Genomic DNA, 23,008 nt, shown 5'->3' on the forward strand with positions numbered 1-23,008 from the left:
AACAAAATCCTATATATTTTTGTAGAAATAATACAAATTTTCTGATCATAACACACAACACATGCGTGCATATACACACATATTGAGAGTCTGCAATACAACACATCAAGGGGGTTCAGTTGTTATAACCAAATACAGCACAGTGTATCTTAGGTCCTTCAGCACAAAATTAGGCAAATCAAATTGCAGAAATATGTATCAAACAATTTCATCACTGCAGCAACTACCAATGGCTGCTGCATCTTCAATCATGAATATTTAAGCTAAGTGTGAGAATCTGTAACTATCAAGCAACCCAGGAATGTTTTAGGACCAGGAAATTTTACGATTTAAGGAAAGAAAAAAAAATATATATATATATAATTTATTTTATGAGACTCAGAAGTCCAGGTTGTCCGTTATTGTTTAAAATGAGAATTTCTTTTTCAACTTAAACATCAAGTAAAGTCTAGGGAGAGGTTTGAACCATTCTTAATAAAGAAGTCAATTATAATGTAGAAACATCAACGTCATTTGACAAGATGACTAATCAGACAACAAACTGACAAAATGCACTTCGGGCGGACTGGTAGAGAAAACGTAGGTCTTGTTTAAACAAAGTCTGTTTAGATGTGTTACATTTTTTTTTTAAATAGTGGCTGTAGGTAGATAGCACCAACAAGATCAACATAATGTAATGTGTTCATGTCCTGGTGGGTTTCAGGTGGGTCTGCAGAGCCCTCATGTCCCTCAGCAGCCTCAGGTTCCCCTTGCTTCTCTCTCCTGGTCTAACTTTGACTGCTGCAGCAGAGCGACCTCTAGTGGACGTTGTGGAAGTCACCCTCGCCTCACTCCCACTGTTTCGCCTGGAATTAGCTTCCTTTCTTAACTTCTTTATCTAGCGGAGAGAAGAAAAAAAAAAAAAGGAGGGAAAACAAAATCTTCATTTTGCAATTTAGTTTTGTGTGATTTGAATTGTTTCAGTGTGCAAACCTACCTGTGTTTTGTGTTTGTACAGCTTATTGATTTGTTCTCCTTTCCTCTCCATTTTCAGCAGCAGCCTCTCCTGCTCCCTCTGAAGTTCTTTCCTCTCCTGGTCTGAGACACTGTCCTCCACCTGCCTCATCAACTCGTCCTGCTCCCTGCAACACACAACCAGAGACTGAAATTCAACTCTATTCTAAGTACATCATTCCTTATAGAGCTCATACGCAAATACACTCACAAGCTCATGAGTCTCAGCTCCTCCTGTAGTGCTTGCAGCAGCTCTGACAGCTCCTCACCGCTAGCGGAGGAGGAAGAGGAGGAGCCGTCTGAGTGCCTGCGACAACCCGTCTCGTAGCCGTTCGCGTTGTTAGAGAGGACACGGCTGTTGCAGAGGTGAGGCTGGTGTCGCTTCAGGAGAGACAAAACCGACTGGACGTTTGCTCGGACTGAGTGGCTGCAGCCTACTGACTGAAAGTTAGGTAGGAGAGGAGAAAGAGAGTTGAATAGAGAGACAGCGTTAGGGAAGTGCAGCATTGAATAAATGACATTTTTATTCCAACGCTAAATCCACATATGCACGTATATGCCCATACTACCGTTCCAGTGACAAAAGGTACATCTCTGAGGCTCAGTCTATAGTGTGGCTGTGTGTAGGAAGACTGCTGGGGTGAGGATTTCTGGGAAAGAGAAAATCAACATAAACAATAGTAAAATCCATAGGAAAATGTAGATTTGGGATTATGAAGTAGGCCTGCAGCTAAGGATTGTTTTTATTATCAGTTAATCCATCAAAAGTATTGATTCAATCATTTACTGTTCAAAATATTCAAATTATTATTTTTTCTGACCAACCAACATTCAAAATGTATTATTTTCAAAATTACACTATCCATAAATTTAAAGCAATTCTTATTTTATTTTAATTTTTTTTGCCATTTTAAAAATATATCAAGAACAAATGCACTTAACTCCTTCCTACTCTATTAAATGTGACATAAAGAAATTTACTAACACTGTAGAGAAGCACTCGACTTCGACGGTCTTGTTACAAACAGTAGTTAAAGCTTTGAACCACCCCTGTGGATTTATTTACCTTTGAATAAGACTTCTTCTCTTTGGACTGTCTGCTGGACAGGCAGGGAGACACCGACTGCAGCAGTATCCTGTTGGTCTCCAAACCTGTCTGTAGCTGACACACACACACACACACACACACACACACACACACACACACACACACACACACACACACACACACACACACACACACACACACACACACACACACACACACACACACACACACACACACACACCATTATTTTTTTTTAAGTAAATGTGTGGGAATTTCAAAATGAACATTCAGCATAAAGAATGCAGTATGTTTAACAATAGAGTAAGCTTCCTTGAAAATATAGCAAACATTATAACTGTCAATAGCGGTAATGGTAGCTAAAGAGAAAAACAAATCCAAGCCTTGTTACCTGATTGGCCTTATCCTGGACAAGCTTTCTCTGGTGCTCCTCCTCCTGTAGTTTCATGTCCAGCTCCCGGATCTTCATCTGACATAATAACACATGTACAATCATCTTATTGTGGTAATAAAAAGAATAAGACAAATGATTTATTTCCTCTTGTCACTGCCCACCTGAGATTTAAACATAAATAATCTTGTCAACATAATTCTGGCTAAGTGAGACAAAACCCAGACATGTGATTTCTTAACCTATCTGAGGAACCAGAGCTAGATATGTTGCTTTTGACCTACAGCATTTGGTGCTTGATCCTTTAGAACTAATCAATTTCTACCAAATTACAAGTAGTCACACCAAAATTTGACTTTTCCCTCTCAGATTGGGCTGCGTCCTTGTCTGTACCTCAGCCTTGTTTTGTGTACGTGTCAGCCTCAGATACTCCTGCTCCAGTCGATCCAGCTTCTCCAACTGGGCATTCTCAGACACCGTGTCAGTCTGTTGATCAGCTGACCTGGTCGTCTCCATGGAAACCTGAAAGCGTATAGAACAATTAATAAAGTTCTACAAATCTACTCACTCACACATTAAAGGCCTTTACTCAAAAGCGTTACAGGTTAACCTGCTGTTGGAGCAGGATGGTCCTTTCTGCCTTGGCACTGCGCAGCATCCTCTTCATGTGATCCAGCTGTCGCTCCAGCTTCACACAGCGAGACTCTGCAGCAGCCAGGTGAGTGATCAACACTGGAAGACAATGAGATACCATGAGATATAAGGAATAGTGGGAAAAATAAACAAGTTATAATATGTTAATCATGCACCCACCTTGATTGCAGTTGGACTGTCCACTTATCTCTGTTTCTGGATTTATGTGATCCTTTGAGAGTCTCTGCGTGACTTTGTCACACTGCAGATGTGTGTATGATGCGTTTTCCCCCACAGTGTGCAGACTGCGCTCCGCATGTCCTTTCTCCAACTCCAACCTCTTGATCTTCTCCTGGAGGTTCCTCAAGGCGGATAAGATCTCTACACGTACACGACACATGGATTGGGTGGATTGAACATATTTGGGGCATGATTAAAGTCGTGGTGTAATAAGATATGATTTTTAGGTTTGGATGGAAAAGTTGCGAGGGTAGGATGGGAAGAGAGGGAGGATACAGTGAAAGAATGAATAGATGTCCGTGAAACTGAGACATTCAAGTAGTGCGGCATCATGTTGCACATGCTGTTACCATGGAGCTCTGAAAACACCACAATACCTCGAATGGAAACTTTGAAAAGGGAAAAACGAAACACAAACATGAATGAATAAATTAAAGTTACCTGCACTGCTGGTCTCTGGAAATGCCTTTCTGGGTGATGATGGGCGACCAGACTGATATGAGCGTGTCTGGGTTGTGTGATGCAAATGAGTGCTGATGAAGGGACGGTGAGAAGGGTAGTCCTTATATGATGGGAGTGAAAGGCTGTCGGATACTACTCCTCTGGGTGCTGGCGGTGGACAGAGCTCCTGCAGACAAAAAGGGCTAAATGTTGACCAGCATGCACAATATCTGGCGAATATTGATATTTGTAGTATATTTTTTTCAAGTACATGAGTAAAGGGGATATGACTGTGATAGTAGCCTTCTCATCATGAGCAATAACAGTGCAACAATGAAGTTAATATGAGCTAAAACCTAAAATGTCATGCTCTAACTGACCTTAAAGCTACATCATCATGCATTGCTCAAGTCAAATATAACACATTAAGGTGAAACCTCTTCAGGTCTGCAACATCAGCTGATCTGAGTTGTGAGGTATCTTCACGTAAAGTCCAGCAGGGGCGAATAGATCTTAAATCTGACCTTTTGAGTAAATATAAGCTAAATGTAATGTTAGTCATTCATGGTTAAAGCTACCTTCTCCCGCGTAGCAGCAGCAGCAGCATCACCGGGTGTTTTTGACAGCGTCTCCATTGAAATGCAGCCAACCCCGTCTGTAAGTAAACTATGCAAAATATGTGAATGTTAGTTTTAAAGTGTATTAACAGCCAAAACGTTTTGAATTCTGACTGACAGCCTGCTAGCTACGACTGTGGCTGCCACTGCTCATATATAGGTCATGAGAAGAAAACATCACTTGACAAACCACATCCATCCAGGGTTTCTGACTTGGGTTCGACTGATATCTACACCGGAGTAGCCCGTGTGGCGCCGCGCGGATACACGTTAACCGAACGTCATGCTCGAGTCAGCCGGACCGGCGTGACCGCAGCGAGAAAACAAGCGCACACCGTGTGTTGAGCGGAAATGTAGTTTTTCTTCCGTGAAGATTCCAGAGTTTAGAACGCAGTTGTTCCATTTTTAAAACTACAATAACTGTGAGCCACTTGTGCCACAGAGGCGGGGAGACAGAGAGAGAGTATGCGAGACTTGCCCCGGGACTTTTCTTGCACGTTAACCACGTCTTGGACTGAAGAGGAGGTGGGTCTGGATTCTACCACGTTTTAGCTATGCATGTGTGGTTGTAGTTTATAGCATTCACTTCAAGTAACGTTACTATCTAACAAAAGACACGTAGGTTAACGCGAGACCCGCCCAATATGTAAAGTCCTGTTTAGTTCCTGTTTAGCTATGCCAGTGATAACTTTCCCCTATCTGTTATTCGTTTCTATCTTAAGTGAAAAGCAAAAGAAAGCTGAACTAATCCTCGCAGTGTCGCAGGTGTTACTGCCGGATATCGCACAGTTTGTCGCAATGCTATCAACCGTAAAGTGTATCGTTCGACGACCAGGATATTGTAAACAATGGCTGTCTTTCAGAAGCTCTGACAATTTTTTTTATCCTGCAATATTTCCCACTTAATAGCTCACCGTCTATTTTTGAATGAACACTGTCTTCATTGTTGTGATCTAACTGTGACATGTGGTATTTCTATTGGCTTTTTACATATAAACATAATATTTGTACAACTGTGTTGCTTACTTTCATAATGTAATGATTAAAAAAGTTTTTCCTTTATGATATTTTTGAAGCATGTCTAGAATTTATCCCAGAATATATATATTTTTTAAAACAAGATGTTTTTGGTGCTAAATGCATTTTCCTGCAGGGGAAGCCTTTAGCTGACGTGAGATCTTCATTTCCCACACCATCATGTCCTCAGAGAACACCTTGTGAGTCTTTTGAAATATCTGCGAAGCATTTCTCAAACCAAATACATGGTTTATGTCAAGATAATTTACAGTTAAATCTAAATAATCTAATGTACGAGTTGTATTGCGTTCTGTTTTTTTCCAGGGATGACGAGGACACCTTCAAGATCCTGATTGCTACAGATATTCATCTCGGTTACCTCGAGAAGGATGCTATTCGTGGCAATGACTCTTATAACACACTTGAGGAGATCCTGAAATGTGCTAAGACAAATCAGGTACATACAAGTTGATAAATGTGGATGACTCGGCACGTTTATCTCTGTCAGCTTGAATGGATGTAAGAAAGTCTATCTGCTCTAAATGCCCACTGTTTTCTATTTGCTTGTTTGCTTGCAGGTGGATTTCATCCTGCTGGGTGGTGATTTGTTCCACGAGAACAAGCCGTCACGGCGATGCCTCCACAGCTCCATCACTATGCTTAGACAATACTGCATGGGAGACACACCCATACAATTCAACATCCTCAGTGACCAGACTGTGAACTTCAACACCACTCAGTCAGTTCTGCTGTGTGTTTGGACATTTTATTAAAACATTATTGTCTTGTTACATTAAAGTTGTTTTATGTTTGTTTGACGTGTTGTAGGTTCCCCTGGGTTAACTATCAGGATGAAAACCTGAACATCTCTATTCCGGCATTCAGCATTCATGGTAACCATGATGACCCAACTGGGGTGAGTTGTGAGTCCAGCATAAAATAAATAATTGGACACAACACAAGATCTTAATATCCAATATTCGTTTGTTTAATGTCACGGTTACTTTGTTTTCCTCAAGGCTGAAGGTTTGTGTGCGTTGGATCTGCTAAGTGCCTCTGGTCTTGTCAATCACTTTGGTCACTCCCATTCAGTGGAGAGGATAGAAATTAGTCCCATCCTCATGCAGAAAGGCAACACCAAGCTAGCCTTATTTGGTCTTGGTAAGACATTATTTGTATCACGGTGTACCTGGTTATATCCATTCCTAGAATATTCTTTGTCTGTGTTCTGCCAAGATTAGTAAAATGATTCATATTTTGGTTTAAATTATATATGCATGTGTGTTTAGGCTCTATCCCAGATGAGCGCTTGTACAGGATGTTTGTCAACAACCAGGTAACGATGCTTCGTCCCAAAGAAGACCAAGATGAATGGTTTAACCTCTTCACCATCCACCAGAACAGGTGTGGGCATGTTAATGGTTTAAGGATTTGAACCACTATATTTTCCCAATATTTCTCTACACTTTGTGATTTGTTCTGAATTGTTGTCTTTTCTGCCTATGTGTCTCTAGGAGTAAACACGGACCCACTAACTATATCCCTGAGCAGTTTCTGGATGATTTTGTCGACTTGGTGGTGTGGGGTCATGAGCACGAGTGTTTGATTGCGCCAACCAGAAATGAACAGCAGCTCTTCTATGTGACACAGCCTGGCAGCTCTGTAGCCACCTCCCTGTCCCCTGGAGAGGCAACCAAGAAGTACGAACAAATACACACATACTCAGACACACTGACAATGGATAATACACTTTATATTCTGAGGATGTCTTGAAGAGATAAAGTAGCCCTAACACTCTGTTTGTGTGGATAAAGGCACATAGGGCTGCTGAGGGTGAAAGGTCGTAAGATGAACCTGCAAAAGATCCCCCTAAAGACGGTGCGTCAGTTCTTCATACAAGACGTGGTGCTGGCTGACTACCAAGACCTCTTCACACCTGATACGCCCCAGGTCACAAAGAAAGTGGAGGACTTGTGCTATGCAAAGGTAACACTTAAAAGACACCAACAAACATCCAATGCTCATCTTACCATTCTCGCCCTCACCTGTCCCCTTATATCTGTGTCTTAATCTTTCCGTCATTCTGTAGGTCACAGAGATGTTGGAAGAAGCTGAAAGAGAAAGACTTGGATGTCCGCTCACCCCAGAGAAACCTCTTATTCGCCTCAGGGTGAGATGGACACACTTGCAGCGTGTGCACACACCTTCCTATTTCGCTCTTCAGTCAAATTAATCATCTTCATTGCCTTCCCAGGTGGACTACAGTGGAGGCTTCGATACGTTCAACACTTCTCGCTTCAGTCAGAAGTTCGTTGACCGCTTAGCCAACCCAAAAGACATCATTCACTTTCTCAGACGCCGTGAGCAGAAAGAAGACATCAAGGGTATGGCTAAATACACAGCTATGGATCTACAGAACACATCATTGATTCATGTGCAGCATTGTCTATTTGACATTTTTCAATCTTTGTGCTTTTCAGATGAGGTCAATGTTGACTACGGCAAACTGTTAAAAAACACAGCAGTTGAAGGGCTGAGAGTGGAGGACCTGGTTAAACAATATTTTGAGGCAACCGAACAGGTACTGCACGAACACAGATTTACATTCGCACACTTGCATGGTGCATAAACACTTATCTACTGTTTCTATTATTTATTTATTTTTCTTTTTAAAACGTGCGTGCATATCTTCACAGACAGTAAAGCTGTCCCTTCTGACGGAGCAGGGAATGGGGAAGGCAATTCAGGAGTTTGTAGACAAAGATGAGAAAGACGCCATTGAAGAGCTGATCACTTACCAGTTAGAGAAGACACAGCGCCACCTCCAGGCCAGAGGAGTAACCACGGAGCAGGATATAGACACTGAGGTAAGGGCTGAGGCTTGCATTGGAAGTGGGGCCGAGGATGCTAATGTTGCACGTCATTAAAAGAGTGCATGTTTTTACATTTTAAGATCCAGCGATTCAGAGACTCAAAAAGGAACACAACTGAGGAGGAGAATGAAATCAAAGAAGTAAGTAAGGATTGCACACAAGCCTAAAATACTGAATGGTCTGTTGTGTTACACTGTGTGTGCTTTATCTCTCCTTTCCTTAGGTTATCAGCAGAGCCAAAGCTCACCGCTTGGAGCGTGGCGATGAGCCTGTAGACTTTGATTTATCCAGTGAACTTACTTTGGACTCTGACGAAGGCTCGGCCCCTTTTGCTCCCCCCACACGTGGCAGAGGGCGAGGAGCCAGGGGGCGGGGTGTCCGGGGAAGAGGGAGAGGTGAGTTATCATATTATCTGTCACGGAGATGAAGTAAAAGTAGAGGTGCAGCGAGAGCAACACAGTGGTAAATAGTTGTTCCAAAGCTCTGTCCAAGAATGTAGGCTTGGTACAAGGCAATGAATCAGCAAATGCACCACTGAGTGGCAGGTCACACCAAACATACACAGTCACACAGCCTACCAGGCTATTGAGAAAGATTGATGCAGAAATATGCACAATTACCTAATTAAAATGTTAATGCTATGTGTATACACTAGTTAATTAGAAAGGAAATGAGAGATATCTGAATGTACGTCTATGATGGACAGCCTCAGCAGACATTGGAGGATTTAAGCGGCTAAACCTAGAGTGTGTGAGGTAAACAAATAAGTCATCTGATATCCTCTACAGGTTTTTGACATAACAAGAATGTATCACTATAGTGTGGGCTTTTACAAAGACAACTGCTTTTTGAATGGCATCTGACAATATATGTTCAACTGCATGAATATGATGTGCATTGCATCATAAATCCTTGTTCTGAGTTGTTCATCTGTCCACCCAGGTGCAGCTGCCTCTGAACCAAAGCCAGCCGGTCGGGGCCGTTCCCAGAAATCCTCAACAACAACCCAAAGCAGGAGCATTATGCAAGGTAGGAGAGTGTGACATTATGCGTGTGTTTGTGATGATCTATAGACACACAGTTAGCGTTCTGTATTTAACACTTATATGCAAGACTGCGGCATCACTTTAAATTTCTTCCTTGACTTCAAAGTGCCTCTCTTCCCTCTTCTTTATACCTCATTGTTTAGCATTTCAAGCTTCATCCCAGAGATCATCTCGGACTGCAGATGAAGTAAGTTAAATGACGACATGCACGTATACAGTATGTAAACTGTACAATCCTTTAAACTTGCTTCGCATCTCTATCCATCTCCAGATGATCATTGATGACTCAGATGAAGATGTGCCTGTAATGAAAGCTACCCGACCCCCTCCAAAGTATGTCTTTGTTCGCTCTACAATGTGGCATTTCATTATATTATGAAAAGAAAAACCTGCAGAGACACACCGCTGTCCATACTGGATTCAGCCTCTCTGTCCTTTAAATCTGTGATGCTTATTATGATCATTTGTTTTACCCTGGCTCCTTCCCTTTCTTCTCACAGGCCAGCAGCATCGTCGTCGTTGCCCTTCACCAAGTACAGCTCTCAGAGCCAGAGTCAGAGCCAGTCATCTAGAGGAGTTGCATTTGATGACAGTGATGATGATGATGATGAGGTAAAAACAAATCTGAGAAAAAGATGTTGCATGTATATGTGCTGGGGTGAAGTCTCTGATTTATTTTTCCAAGGTTGAAAAATGTATTGTACTGTAAAGTGGGACACCTATGTAATCACATAGTTTTCTGGGTATTTAAACACTTCTGAAGTCCTGATATTTTTTAGTATTACAATCTCAACAAAAATGTATACCCCTACACTTAATCTCCCATAATCCATTTTATATTTGCTTGCCAAAAATGAATTGAACTATACTTGATTATCTTAACTTGGCAAATTTTGTGATCTTTTTTTCCCCATCTGCTTCTTCTTTTTTTCTTGATGCAGGACCCATTCAAAGGCCCCAGCCATCGTTCACGGAGATAACATAAGCGCACCTATTATGTAACACTTGTTAATGTTGTAACGGTAATAAGCATTTGAGCTGCTGCAGCGTTGTTCTGAGGGACTTTTTTATTTTCTCAGCACTCCTAATGTTGACAATAGATAAGTTGATTAGCTACTAAAGGGCTAAAACTATCCAACCAATCTATTTTGGTAAAGGATAAAGGCTATAGGGGGCCATGGTGGAGATGGCTTTCAGACAAAATTAGCATTTGTTAGCCACCAGCTGAACCTTCCAACTAGTGCATCTGTTTCTGTACATCAACGCTGATGAAAGTTGGGTTTGTCATTAGCCTTTATAGCTCTCTGATATTCAGGAAATTATAAATGTTTTTTCATACATAACAACCGTCTCCTTGTTTTTTAATTATGGTCTTTGTCTTAGTAAAAAAAAAATCAGCTTCCTAAAAGAGTTCATAGATCAATGCATCGTCAAATGTGGCAAAAAAGTCCTTCTCACAGCTCACTTGACTCCTTTCATTGGCCCTCCACCCTCTGCTTTTGTCTTTTCCATTCTCCCCAAAAAATCTGTCTGGTAGAAATTGTTACATTTTAAGGGGTCCAAGCACCAGTTGAGCTTGAGTACCAGATTCTTTTTTTCCACTGCCTTGCTGCTAAAAACTGGTTTTGCAGCAGTTGAAGGTAGGGATGTAAAACAATTAAGGTTGGTGGTAAAGTTGGATCAATGGTCACGGACACAAAGGGACATCTATCCATGACAAGAGGGAAGTATAAGCCCAAGGCATTGGGAGGCAGTGGAAGAATACAACTTTATTAATCAATAATTGTTGTCTTAAGGAATGTTGCTGAAATATGAAATGACAACTGTCATTTGGTTCATCTTTTGTTCACAATTCATATAACTATTTACATAAAAGCTGTTCCCTGTTGTCTCCCTTGTTAACTTTGGGTCAGAGGATGTGTGCTTAGAAGGAGAGTAACACTGAATGCAACAAGGAGAGAGAGAGAGAGAGATCCAGTTTTCTGCACATACGTGCAGTTGTGTGACCAAACAATTGCCAAGTTGCAGAAGAATGTCTTTATTATATTTACAACCTATTTACAGGTATATAAAAATCAACAAATTGTACCATATATACAGTCAAATGTTATCAGCCACCGTGGCACGCACCAAGTCTTAGAATAAATGTATTCCTATATATATATATATATATATATATATATATACAAGTAATTAACTACTGTTTTTAAATTCCGAGGTGCCAATTTAAACTATTTTTGTGTAGATCTCCATAGTGAAGAGAATGATATATAAACCAGAAATACAGGTAGATGTATTCTTTTACTTTGCTACAAATGGAAGGATTAAATGAAAAAGGAATGACAGGGTTTTGCCTGAGTGCATACATTTTACAAATTAGCATTATATAATCTCTGTTGGTCAATTTTAAACTTTAGGAAATAAAATAGATTTATTTACATTTCAATTCCTTTAGCTGTGAAGGGAATAACTCAGTGTACCCCACTCTGAATATTCTGGCTGTGGTGTGAGTTTTCTGAAGGCACTTGCACTTTGAAACTCACTGTGGAGGCCCTATGAACACATAACAGTGTATATTGAGTTTTAGACTTCAGTGCATTATTAGACTAGCAACTTGAATCATCTGTACATACAGTAAGGTCCAGAAATTCTCACTTTCCACTTAAAGTGCTCATTTAAATAAATTTGCAAACACAACATATGTGTTGTATAAAGGTGCATTTTAACTGTAATCAGGACACACATCAGATCAACTGAATCAGTGCCATGAATGTCTTAAATTCCTGGACTTGGAATTACTTATATTGGTAATATTATCCTGAAGCTTCACACTGATTACAGCTGACATTAGCATAGCACATGTTTAACCTGTCAGTCACCTTTCCTAACAGCAGTTGTAGTATCATATGAACACTCCTCACACATTGCACACTGAAAATTATAGCACATAGTAATTAAGTGCATTATGGTTAAGGTCTGCCAGCCTGGTAAGGTCCAAAATCTTCCCAGTCAAAACAAGTTTTGCCCTTATTACCAAGTCCTCACTTAAATACCAATGACTTTTAAAAAAAATTGTATTCATCAGTAAATTTGGTCTGTCAAATTAAAACATTTTAAAAGCTTAAACTTAAACCATCCCAGACCAGCCAGTGACACATAACATAAATATACTTGTCCCCTGAGATAAGAACCTGAAATGGCCCAAACAACACCTGAAAAAGTTTTGTATGAAATGTGTGTGTGTGTGTGTGTGTGTGTGTGTGTGTGTGTGTGTGTGTGTGTGTGTGTGTGTGTGTGTGTGTGTGTGTGTGTGTGTGTGTGTGTGTGTGTTTGTGTGTGCATAGTGATCTTTCATATGGCTGCGTTTAACAGTTTTTCTGTGTTGCTGCTGAGAACGATCTTCAACTTCCCCTTTCTCTACTTCTGTCTCCCATCTTCAGTCAACCACATTGAATTAAAAGCTTTCTTTTAGTGTCACAGGCTGTCCAGGGTAGACTTGACGGGAGTCTTGAGGTGGCTGCTTGTCACGTTGGAGGACCTCAGGGGTTTTTCTGGAGGGATGAAGTTCAAATGATCAGGGCGGGTTTTGCATGTATTGCAGTTCTCATATTTTTGTATGTATCATATTGTATGCTGTACCTCAATGACTGTTTGAATCCAGTTTAACATCTCTTCAACGTTGCAGTAAACACCTGGTCTTCCCTCCCGGGCACAGCCAACGCCCCAGCTCACCACTCCAACCAGATGCCATTTAGTGGAGGTGAGGTACACCAAAGGACCCCCACTGTCCCCCTGGTGTCACAACAGCACAATAACATATTTATAACATCTGAGTATCCAAACCATTTGCCAGAAGAGAACACCAATTTCTGACCATTCTATTGAGGTATAACTGGTAATATTCTTATTTTTCTTTTGCAGTCTTAATCAATATTGTTTTGTAACTATCATCAGTGGACTGTTACCTGGCAGGCATCCACTCCCCCCTCCAGTAAACCGGCACAGATCATCCTTCGTGTTATGGCACTACCATACATTGTGGGGCTGGAACACTGAGCCTGGTCTATCAGAGGGATATAGGCCTCCTGAAGTGAAGGAGAAACTTTACCTGAAGGGACAAGGATACAACGCTTCAGTTATAGAGGTATGTTCTATTCTTGTTCACAAACTGAGAGTGGATGATGAGCAGGGGTTGTGTAGGTTTCTCACCTCCTTCCTCTAGGTATCCCCAGCCGGTCACAGCCATGGAGGCTGACGCAGGAAGGCCAAAAGCTTTAGGAGGTAGACAAACCGGCTTGCGGCTCTCTGAAGGACAGGGACAGGGACAGGGAAATCATTATGATATTTTTAGAATTCTTATATTTTTGCTTTTGTCAAAGCTTTGGCAAAGTGACTACTGTTAAAGCTAAAGTGTTGATAACACTGGCTGAATTTGATCCATGGGGAAGAGCGTGCTGTTTGACTTACACACCACAAGAGGGCAATAGAGTAAAGCCTACACACTCCTCACTTGCCCTTATCAGAACTGTTCAGGTTTCAATTTTAACTACAGACTCCACAAGGTCAGTTAAACAACATACTTATACATATACCAATCCATGTTAATATGGAGTAATGAATAAAACTCTAACCTCCCACTGCGATTGGGCTGCTGAGTCTCATCAGTGCAATGTCATAGTCGTTTCGTGCTGGGTTATAGTCTCCATTCAATAGGATCCTGTCCACATAGGAACCTCCAAGTGAGCCCATGTACGTCCGGCCTGACACCACTCTCCAGCGACTCAGCTCCTTTTTATCACTGCAAGGCCCAGAAGAAGAGAGTGAGGAGGAGGTGTGAGTATGAGTTCATGATGTTCATAACAAAGGATATTTATTAGAAATGGTATTTATGGAATCCACACTGACCCAGTAAAGCAGTGGGCGGCAGTGACAACCCAACGCGGTGACACCAGTGAGCCTCCACATACGTGGTTGCCCCCCTGTTGCAGGCTAACCTGCCAGGGCCAGTCCTCAATTGAAGCATCGGATCCACCGACAATACGCCCGTCAAAGCGCACCTGTCCACAGTCTGATAGACAAAGTTATCTTGTTAAGATCATTGGATTTACTGTATTCCATTTTAATCTAACTTTTATTGCATGTCTTTGTTGTTTTATCAATCTAGATCCTTCAATTCTAACAGTTAAGGTCATGTAACAGGAGTTTATTTTCCCTGTCCACAACTATTTTGTTATTTGTTGTAAAGAATGAAGCAAACTTCTCATATGTTGCTAAGAAAGATTTTCTGCTAGACGTGTATGGGCCTGTTGGTGTAAAACTGGTCCAACACCCGTGTCATCTTTCACTCACCACCCATGAGTCCTGCTCTGCCTTGTTAAAAAAAAACTGTAAACATTGTCAGTGACGGTGGTTGTTTTTCAAAAAAATGCTGCTCACCTGAGCAGGACAAAGATACCACAGATCCAGATCTGCATGCATTGCTGTTGGGAAAAAAATGCATTCACCAAATAATTAGAGTTGCAAATGTAGCACAAATGGCTACCCAACAATTAGTCAAACAGTCAAATGTTAACCCAACTTCTGTCATGTTGAACTTTGTCTCTGTTTCTCTTCTGCTTTGTTTGAGAAAACTACCTATATTTTTATACACTTTCATAGGGGATAAGACAGAGAGGGAACTAAAACTGTGGTTTTCTTTTTCCTTTTAGGAACAGAAACTCACAGCAAGAAGAGACACGAGGGGGGAGAGCGAGAGGAAAAAGCTGAGAGGGAAATTAAAAGAGAATAGAAGTGAACCTTTTTTCAAACACAGGAAGAGAGAAGTGTATAATTTGCCTTTCAAGACAAGGGACACTTTTTAATTCAAATGGGAATCAGCTCTCTGTCCATAGCTGTGTCTTTGTCTCTCTTGACATGAAAGTAATGTCAACAGCAATGGCAAATAGAGTTTCCTAAACAGCACTAATATTTGAGATGACTTCAGGTCTGATGATAACAGGGATTTTCCTATTTCATGACAGATGCCGTACTCACGTGTCTATGGTAGCCTGATGTATGGGTGTGTTCGAAGTACCAGGCCTGATAACTGTGAATGTTTTCAGGGAAGACATCAAGGTGTCCACTCGGACATTGGTGCTACGAGGTTTACTGTGCAGACAGGAGGGGCAATGTAAGACTTGATTTCACGTCAAATATGACATTAAATCAAATTTGCAACACAAACTATGCAATGGAAGCAATCTCATATTCATGGGTAAACTCACTTTGTGTAGCCTAGTTGTTTGCATGCTGTCTCCGTGTGCTGGTTGTTCCAGCTGTCGCTACACACACTGCGCCAACCTTTGCCACGATTGTACACCTGAAGGACCTGACTCCCTGTCATGAGACGCACTGCAGGGACAAAGGGCACACAAAGGGAGATAATAGGAGTCTTTTTTTTCAAGCTTTGTTTTTTTTGTCTGTGATGACAAAGTGACAGAGAGTCAGGTGTTTTGTTTTACCTGGATAGCTAGTGTTGACCGTAAAGCTTGCCACACATGTAACTTCATCCTCTCCTCCAGCACAGTCATCTTTCCCGTCACAGGCTTTGTCTATTGGGATGAACTTCACCGAACTTTTGCAGAAGAAATATTTGCTGTCAATCAGCTGCTTAACTGGAGGGAAACAGAGAGGCACATTTGAAGGGAAGGGCAGAACAAAGGCTAGGCATTGTGCTTGGATGATTTGAAATCTAGCGATGACCACTAAATCCTGTAATGAAATGTACACCTTTGCTAAACATGTTTCTCTAGTATCCAAGCAGCGACGGCTGATGGAAATATGAAGGAAGGGCCTGTTAAGGATGCCGCCCTGTGTGGTGTTTTGTTTGTCCTTTGAGGAAGAAACTACTTCCAAGAATTGTTACTCACTGAAGTATCCTGCAGTGGCCAGTATGCCCAGTAGGACCACAACTGTCAAGACAGTCAGCAACACTTTCTTCCTCTTAGACGCCTTGTCTTTCTGAGTCTTTAGAGCTGTCATGGGCTTTCTGTGTTGGCCTGGCCTTGGAACCACTATGAAGAAAAAAAAATAGCGAGAAACATAAGGGAGGAAATGATAGAAAAAAGGGTATGAGAGAAGAGATTTTTTGCCAAGTATAATACTAAAGTTTCCATCTATTTAACATGGTATTCATAAAGCAACATACATATATTCATATGAACACAACCCCAAACGACAGCTTACCTGCCTGCATGGGATTTAATGGTCTAGTGCTTTCTTCAGGCACCTGGGCGATCGTCTGTGGAAAGATTAACAGGGATACATAGGGAAAGGTTAGCACAGGTGTCGAAACAACAGTGTGCATTGCGTGGCTCGAGAGAAAATATACCATATGTTTATTTCTAGGTGGAGGTGATTGTGATTATGTAATTATGTAATTTTGTGTGTGAGTTTCCATGTTATGGACAATGCATATCCAGGGGAGGAGCCACAAAAGGATTATCGATGATTGAAGCGTGGAACATAGTGTCCTACAGTTCGTCACTCCACATGCTGCAGGCAGTTCCCATAATATGTTATCGGACTCAGATAAGACTCCTCAACCCCACCATGAAAAGAATAGACTCTGAAAGTACAATATCGTGTGGTGTAGTGTGGCAGGGTCTATTGGGACCTTGTGTGTTTTCCATTCAAATGCAGAAGGTATTGTGGAGCCAGAACACATTGTAATGTTGCGAGGTGGTATAGCCAGAGGGTGGCCGCCCTTCAACCAGGTTAAAGCCCCATGCTACTCATGTATCCTCCAGGAAGATATCAGCTGTACCATAGTTGCATAATTGCATACAGTACATTGTATGTGTGTAGGAAAAAAATTACTGACAAATGTTAAACCATAAAGGAAATATCTGGCTGCTAAATGCTTCAATTTGTTCACCAGTAACTGACTAAATGTGTCTCACTGCTGTCTGGTGCTGGGTAGGTAGTGTTAGCGTGCAGAAACTTTGATGACTACACTAAATGAGGAATTGCTAAAACCATAGCTAAACAATAGCGCTAATGGGGAACACTGTTATGCTGATACTATAGTTTTCAACTGCTTTAAAGTATAAGGTAAATTCCCTCATGTTTTACCACCAGGCACATTCTACCTCATTTAAAGGAAGTGCTAAATAATGAACTTTGATTGCAAGAGAGGTTTTGAAAGCTCATCTTTGTTTCGTGTCCACAGTCCGCTCTCGTCAGTCAAATGTAAGGAACAAGCAACGTATATAGACTCTCTAAAGAGAGAGGTCAGGTTTTTTTCAGAGGGGAGCTCATTTTATCAGGCTATGAATCAGCTGTGCTGGCTGGGACTGTTTTGCTGAGAAACTCCATTTCAGCTGTGTCATGTCCGACTGAAAGCACAAAAGCTGCATACTTCAAAGGCCCATACACTTTGTTCTCTACATGTTGTGACGTCCGATTTCTCTCAGATTTCCCTTTACCTTGAAATAAGGAATGTTTCGCTTGTGTGCATTAACCCCTGCAGCACTTTGGTATGTAACATAAGAGTTGTACTCAATTCAAGTACAAATGCTATTTTATATATTTACTTTATAGCCATATACATTTCTCTTTATGTAACAGGATGTAAGGTGATCCTGAGATGCCCTCTCTTTACATTTTCTCCAAGAGATTGAAAACACTAAATTATTTTGGATAATTTTTTGTGAGTCAAGTAAAGAGTTTTTGCCTCACATTGATGCCACACAGTATGGAGCTTTAAAAAAATCAGAGTTGAAAAGAACCGCACAATAGTAAGACCTCTATATAAACGAATAGTTTGATTTAAACATTTGCCGGTTAATAGAAACCCTCAAAAGAATCATACACAATCATCACTGATTCCAGAAATCTCAATAACAAAAACAGTAGGAGAAACCAGGTCATCATCCCCTGATGTTATGCAGTATGAACTGAATAAGCTAGAGAGAGGATTAAGGGCGAGTTGAATGACATTTGCATAAAAAAGTGGGAGGTCCACCTACCTGGAAAACCAGAAAGATAGCTAAAGAAAGTCATGTTGCCAAGAGTGGACAAACACAAACCTGAAAATACAAGTTCTGTTTAGTCATACATGACATATAAATTCCTTCTGGGAAACGTACCATGACAAATAAACAAAGTTTAATGAGTCAGAGCAGTATCTGAGAAACAATCAGATAGCCTAGGCTTACTATATCTCACATCTTACTTCTGCTGTAACAACTAATGTGCTAAACCTGATTTTGTTTCTTTTTAAGTCAGGCTGATCCATAAGGTGGACTCCAGCCATTAATCCTGTGTAAATCGAAACTGACCCTGCTCTCGCAAAAAAAGTACAACTGGGTCAGACTTAACAGAGAAAAGTGTTGGCATGGTAAACCTTTTGTTCATACAAGGTGTTCCCCTTGCTGCTTCTCAGCTTTGTTGGATTATGTTCCTCTGAACTGAACTGTTCACAAAGAGCTTTTGAGAAGCTACGCGTGACATATTGGACGAGCCTTAATCAAAGGCACAGATCTAGACCAGTGCAGTCTGCATGTTTAGATGACTTTGTGACTTAAGACTTTATCATCCTCATGTGGATGTTCCTTTCCACAGCACTGCACGTGTTATTTAGTTTTGAGCAGGCTTTACTCACTAACACACAAGCAGATCCATACATAGTATATCCTCATTCACATAATGAGGTGGGTGGTGCACACATACATTCTGAAAAAAAAGTTGCTGTCTAGTTTGATCTACAGGTAAAATAAACTCAGAACTGCACAAAAATATATATACAGGGGAATCAGCTGTATCAATATGAGCCAACATGGTCCTACCTGCACCAGAAGCTGCAACTGATCACACACCTGTGATACGATACCATATGAAGCACAAGTTAACATATGATTAGCACATGAACTATAGCCTACTGTATGTGCTCCCATTTATTGCAGATAGTATTTCAAACATGTAAATTTGTGAGCCAGTACCCTGCAGAAACTGGTTTAGCACAAGCAAGCAAAGAAACACAGGGTACTTTAAGTGTGAGTAGGAAGTGTGACCACTAGTTACCAGGATATGTAGTCGTGGTGATATTCAAATGGCCCCTCCTCCAGTGCAAACAAGTGACCTGGCTTGCCATCTTTACAACAAACCTTTTGATTCTACTTCCAGTTGCACTCACCCACATGATGTAGTTGTCCTTCTGGGTAAGGCCCAGATGCACCTCATCCAACACGGAGCACAGAGTAAACACTGCCCTCCCTCCCTGGAGCTGGGGCTCCCCAGTAAATCACTCTCCCCTGGATGTCCTTCGTCCTCTTCCTCTTACCTATCCAACCTCTCGCTCCACTGGCTTTAACTACAAAACCTGGTTTGATTCCGTCTCTCTCTTTCTCCCTCTATTGTTTCTCTCGACCTCCCACCCTTTTCTTTCAACAGCAGTGTAACTAAATCCAAGGAAGTATTAAAGAGAGCTGGTTTGTAGCCTTGTGATTCAACGGTCCGCAGATTCAGAGAGAGCTGTTTTTGAATGACCCTGCTGACAAAGCAAAACAGAACTTATTCAGGTAACCTGAAACTTGAACCCTCCTCTCTCTGTCACTGTCTCTCCTCCCACTCCAACTTTTTAAGCCCTCAGGACATAAAGCACAACATCCCTTTTTTGTGTCCCCCTTTGTGTCCTTAACTCCTTAGCTCCCCTCCAGTGCCTCTTTGCATCTCACATCTTTACCATAACACACACCCACACAGTCATGCGTCTGCACAGATACAAATACATGCAAAAAAGCATGTATTTGAGACGTGGCACAGTGCGTCACCTATATGCATACTCAAACCCAGACACAACATGAACAGTGTACGTGTTAACAGTGTGTGTTTGTGCAGTAACATGCCCTCAGGCTGAGGCGTGTTTCTCTTCTCCCTCGTATTGTTTTGACTGTTGATGATGAAGTCAGTTGGTATCTGTCAGGTGTTCCTGACATGAAATTGTGACTGATGCCTTGCCATGTCACGTTGCATTAGTAGAACAGGAATATGACAGTTACATTCCAAGAGCCATGCTAGCAGCTGTGAGGCTGTAGGAAGAGCTTGGCGCTAAATGCTATTGTCAACAAGCAAACAGGCTCACCATGACAATGCTAACGTGCTAACTATTTAGCAGGTATGATTGAGTGTTTGGATTGTTCTGAATTACTGCAATTCATCATGAGGAGAACATGAATGTCTGAACTTAAAATCATAGCAATCCTTCAAATAGCTGTTAACTGTTAACGTATATGTCAACCTCATGGCTAGAAAAGTCAGGGGGTTATCATAGTAATTAGCGTTTATCATATGGGAATCAAGAATGAACATTTTACGGCAATCTTTCAATAGTTGCAGAGATATTTCAGTCTTAACCAGACGGACCAACAGATGGCCACGTAGCTAAAATTGTAATGAAAATAAATATATATATATTTGAATGTTCCTTTCATCTAGAACAGAATTAAATGTAAATAGAAAACAGAATTAAACATGTCAGAAAAGTTATTTCTATAGGTTACTTAAACGATTGGATTGTGGCCAGAGGTGCTGCATGCCTTAACATTTCAACCCATAGAATAAATAAAGCAGAACTTCTCTGTCCTATGTGACTGAAGTGTTAAATTACCTTTAAAGGATGCAGTCAATGGTCAGTGCTTCTAAAAATGAAGCCACTGTGAATGTTATGGGACACTGAGCACAGACAACTGAGTGGGAAAAGCGCTTGATTGGGAGTGTGAGCAAAAGACTTTAGGCTGATAAGAAAGAGCCACTGTTAGAAACAGAAGCTGATTGTGTCGCTTGACCTGAACTATTAATGCAATGAACCTTACAGCTGACACTCACTCTGTCCTCACTCATAAAACTTGGTCTATGGACCCAGCAATTGTCTCAGAGTATACGTATGCGAAAATAGATTGACAGATAGATGGATGTATAAATGACAGTAGAGCCTAGTATTAAGCTAATGATGTCTGCATGTTTTCTCTAAACAAGGTCTCTTTCAGTCAGTAACCTTGGTTAAACCTGTTGATATTCAGGTTACCATAAAGTTGCAAGACAGAGGCTCCACCCTGGTATTACATCTGGTGCATGACCTCATTTTGTGTGTTTGCCTGACTGGATCTAGTTAAAGGCAATATAGTGTCATTTAGATACCAGTTTGTAAAATGATGGGCCACAATAAAATCATTCTGTATGTACGATAAATCTCCCATTTCCTATTCCCTCGAATATGGCACATTTCCCACAGAGTTTACACTGTAAATCACATGATTATTGTGCAGTCACAATGTTTCTCCTGTCTGACAGTCCGACATGATTGAACAAAGGCTGGCATGATGTTTGCACACGTTATAAAGGAGAAGATGAGAGCAATTCAGAGATCTAATAAATCTATTGTGCGCCCTTGTTTGACTCTAGGCTTTTAGTGTTCTTCTGAGTCAAGCTGCTTCGTTTTGTTCATAATCATATCAGCTCTCACAGCATGACAGCCTAACATGCAGTCCATATCAGCCTCATGAAGTTTATTTCACTTTCACTAGTCTCCATTACTTTGCCAGTTAAACCACCTGTTGCTGTTTAAATCTTTTTTTTTCTCTTTTCAAACTGAGTGCATGTGAGGCTCAAGGACAACTAAATAGACTGCTGACCTCTTGAACAGTTTATAGTCCGAATGGATAACATATTAACCGATCTATTTGGACTATTGCTGTGATTTTTTTTTCACAATATGATGAGGAATATGTGCCGACTTATAGAGAACTGAACCTAAAACAATTCTTACCTATTCTCTAACAGCATCTTTGGAAAATGGTGAACCCATTTCATTTACATTGCCTTGCAAACAATTCAAATTCTGTGCAAACTTCTCAGAAACCTAAGCATTTCATTTAATTTCAAGACCAATTTTGAATGAAGAAAAGGCATCATGAACATAGAAAACAACTTTAGTCCAATTCAGATACAAATACAGTCTCTTACGAGCAAAACATATTGTTAAGTCATACCAAGTCTTACTGCTGAATAACATCAATTTAAAATGTGGATCTTTCCTTTAAAGCCATATGCCTGATAAGGATGACCGTTCCTATTATCGTTATATTTAACAAAATAGAGAAGTAATGGAAAAAAAACGTTACTACACACACATATAATTCCCCACACCACTGTACTCTTCCTCACCTGTAAAGAAGCTGTCACTCTGTCACTCCTTGCCATGAAAGCATCTGAAGATCGGTGGGCACACTGACGTAGTATTCTAGATGTCTGATGTCTGTTTCACTCAGGAGTTTCTCAACCAACCTTTATTGCGTCAGCAGGGAACACCCTTCTGAGTTCCTTCATCCCACCTCTCTGCCCTCCACTGCCAGGGCAAACAGTTTCTCTCTCTCTCTTGCTCTCTCTCTCTCTCTCTCTCACTTACACAAATACACACATTCACACACCCTCAACTTACCATAAACGCCATTACACCACCATCTCCTCATCAGACAAGGCACCCAAACCCTCTTTTGTCACCACAGGTGTGCATTTTGTGTAATTTAATATTAAACCTAAGAAATGTTAGGGGAAGTGCAGCTTGAAATAAATACCTGGTTAATAATTAACACTTCCCCATTTTGTATTCCCTGGACTCTTAACAAAGTATGTTGTCCCTGTATGATCTGGGA

General features: G+C 41.0%; 3 protein-coding genes across 5 annotated transcripts; 1 reads left to right on the forward strand and 2 right to left on the reverse strand.

Moving 5' to 3' along the window:
- On the reverse strand, positions 1–4,456 carry cep57 (centrosomal protein 57). Its single transcript, XM_054602432.1, has 11 exons — positions 4,343–4,456; positions 3,765–3,951; positions 3,264–3,464; positions 3,061–3,182; positions 2,844–2,972; positions 2,451–2,528; positions 2,060–2,155; positions 1,563–1,643; positions 1,205–1,434; positions 977–1,121; positions 1–877 (listed from the first exon to the last, which is right to left on the reverse strand). Exons 1-11 carry the CDS (start codon positions 4,397–4,399, stop codon positions 683–685), a joined length of 1,521 nt encoding a protein of 506 aa, XP_054458407.1. The 5' UTR covers positions 4,400–4,456; the 3' UTR covers positions 1–682.
- A 269-nt stretch (positions 4,457–4,725) lies between these two features.
- Positions 4,726–11,038, forward strand: mre11a (MRE11 homolog A, double strand break repair nuclease). Of its 3 annotated transcripts, none has more exons than XM_054597546.1 (20): positions 4,726–4,906; positions 5,535–5,598; positions 5,723–5,855; positions 5,977–6,137; positions 6,227–6,314; positions 6,418–6,559; positions 6,688–6,802; positions 6,913–7,098; positions 7,213–7,384; positions 7,488–7,568; positions 7,653–7,782; positions 7,879–7,979; positions 8,095–8,265; positions 8,352–8,411; positions 8,495–8,666; positions 9,214–9,300; positions 9,461–9,504; positions 9,589–9,650; positions 9,818–9,929; positions 10,259–11,038. In XM_054597546.1, exons 2-20 carry the CDS (start codon positions 5,579–5,581, stop codon positions 10,295–10,297), a joined length of 2,076 nt encoding a protein of 691 aa, XP_054453521.1. In that variant the 5' UTR covers positions 4,726–4,906; positions 5,535–5,578; the 3' UTR covers positions 10,298–11,038. The 3 variants fall into 3 exon arrangements, with proteins under 3 accessions (XP_054453521.1, XP_054453537.1, XP_054453529.1); XM_054597562.1 differs by lacking the exon at positions 4,726–4,906 and adding an exon at positions 4,912–4,999; XM_054597554.1 differs by lacking the exon at positions 4,726–4,906 and adding an exon at positions 5,180–5,350.
- Positions 11,039–11,270: 232 nt separating this feature from the next.
- On the reverse strand, positions 11,271–22,688 carry tmprss4a (transmembrane serine protease 4a). Its single transcript, XM_054600548.1, has 13 exons — positions 22,521–22,688; positions 16,542–16,596; positions 16,226–16,369; positions 15,818–15,970; positions 15,581–15,707; positions 15,351–15,464; positions 14,754–14,797; positions 14,223–14,385; positions 13,949–14,115; positions 13,527–13,622; positions 13,283–13,425; positions 12,957–13,109; positions 11,271–12,868 (listed from the first exon to the last, which is right to left on the reverse strand). The coding sequence occupies exons 1-13, from the start codon at positions 22,554–22,556 to the stop codon at positions 12,857–12,859; spliced, it is 1,407 nt and encodes a 468-aa protein (XP_054456523.1). The 5' UTR covers positions 22,557–22,688; the 3' UTR covers positions 11,271–12,856.
- Positions 22,689–23,008: the final 320 nt, after the last annotated feature.

The sequence above is a fragment of the Anoplopoma fimbria genome, chromosome 1 (assembly GCF_027596085.1).
Source record: "Anoplopoma fimbria isolate UVic2021 breed Golden Eagle Sablefish chromosome 1, Afim_UVic_2022, whole genome shotgun sequence".
In the NCBI taxonomy this organism is placed as follows: Eukaryota; Metazoa; Chordata; class Actinopteri; order Perciformes; family Anoplopomatidae; genus Anoplopoma; species Anoplopoma fimbria.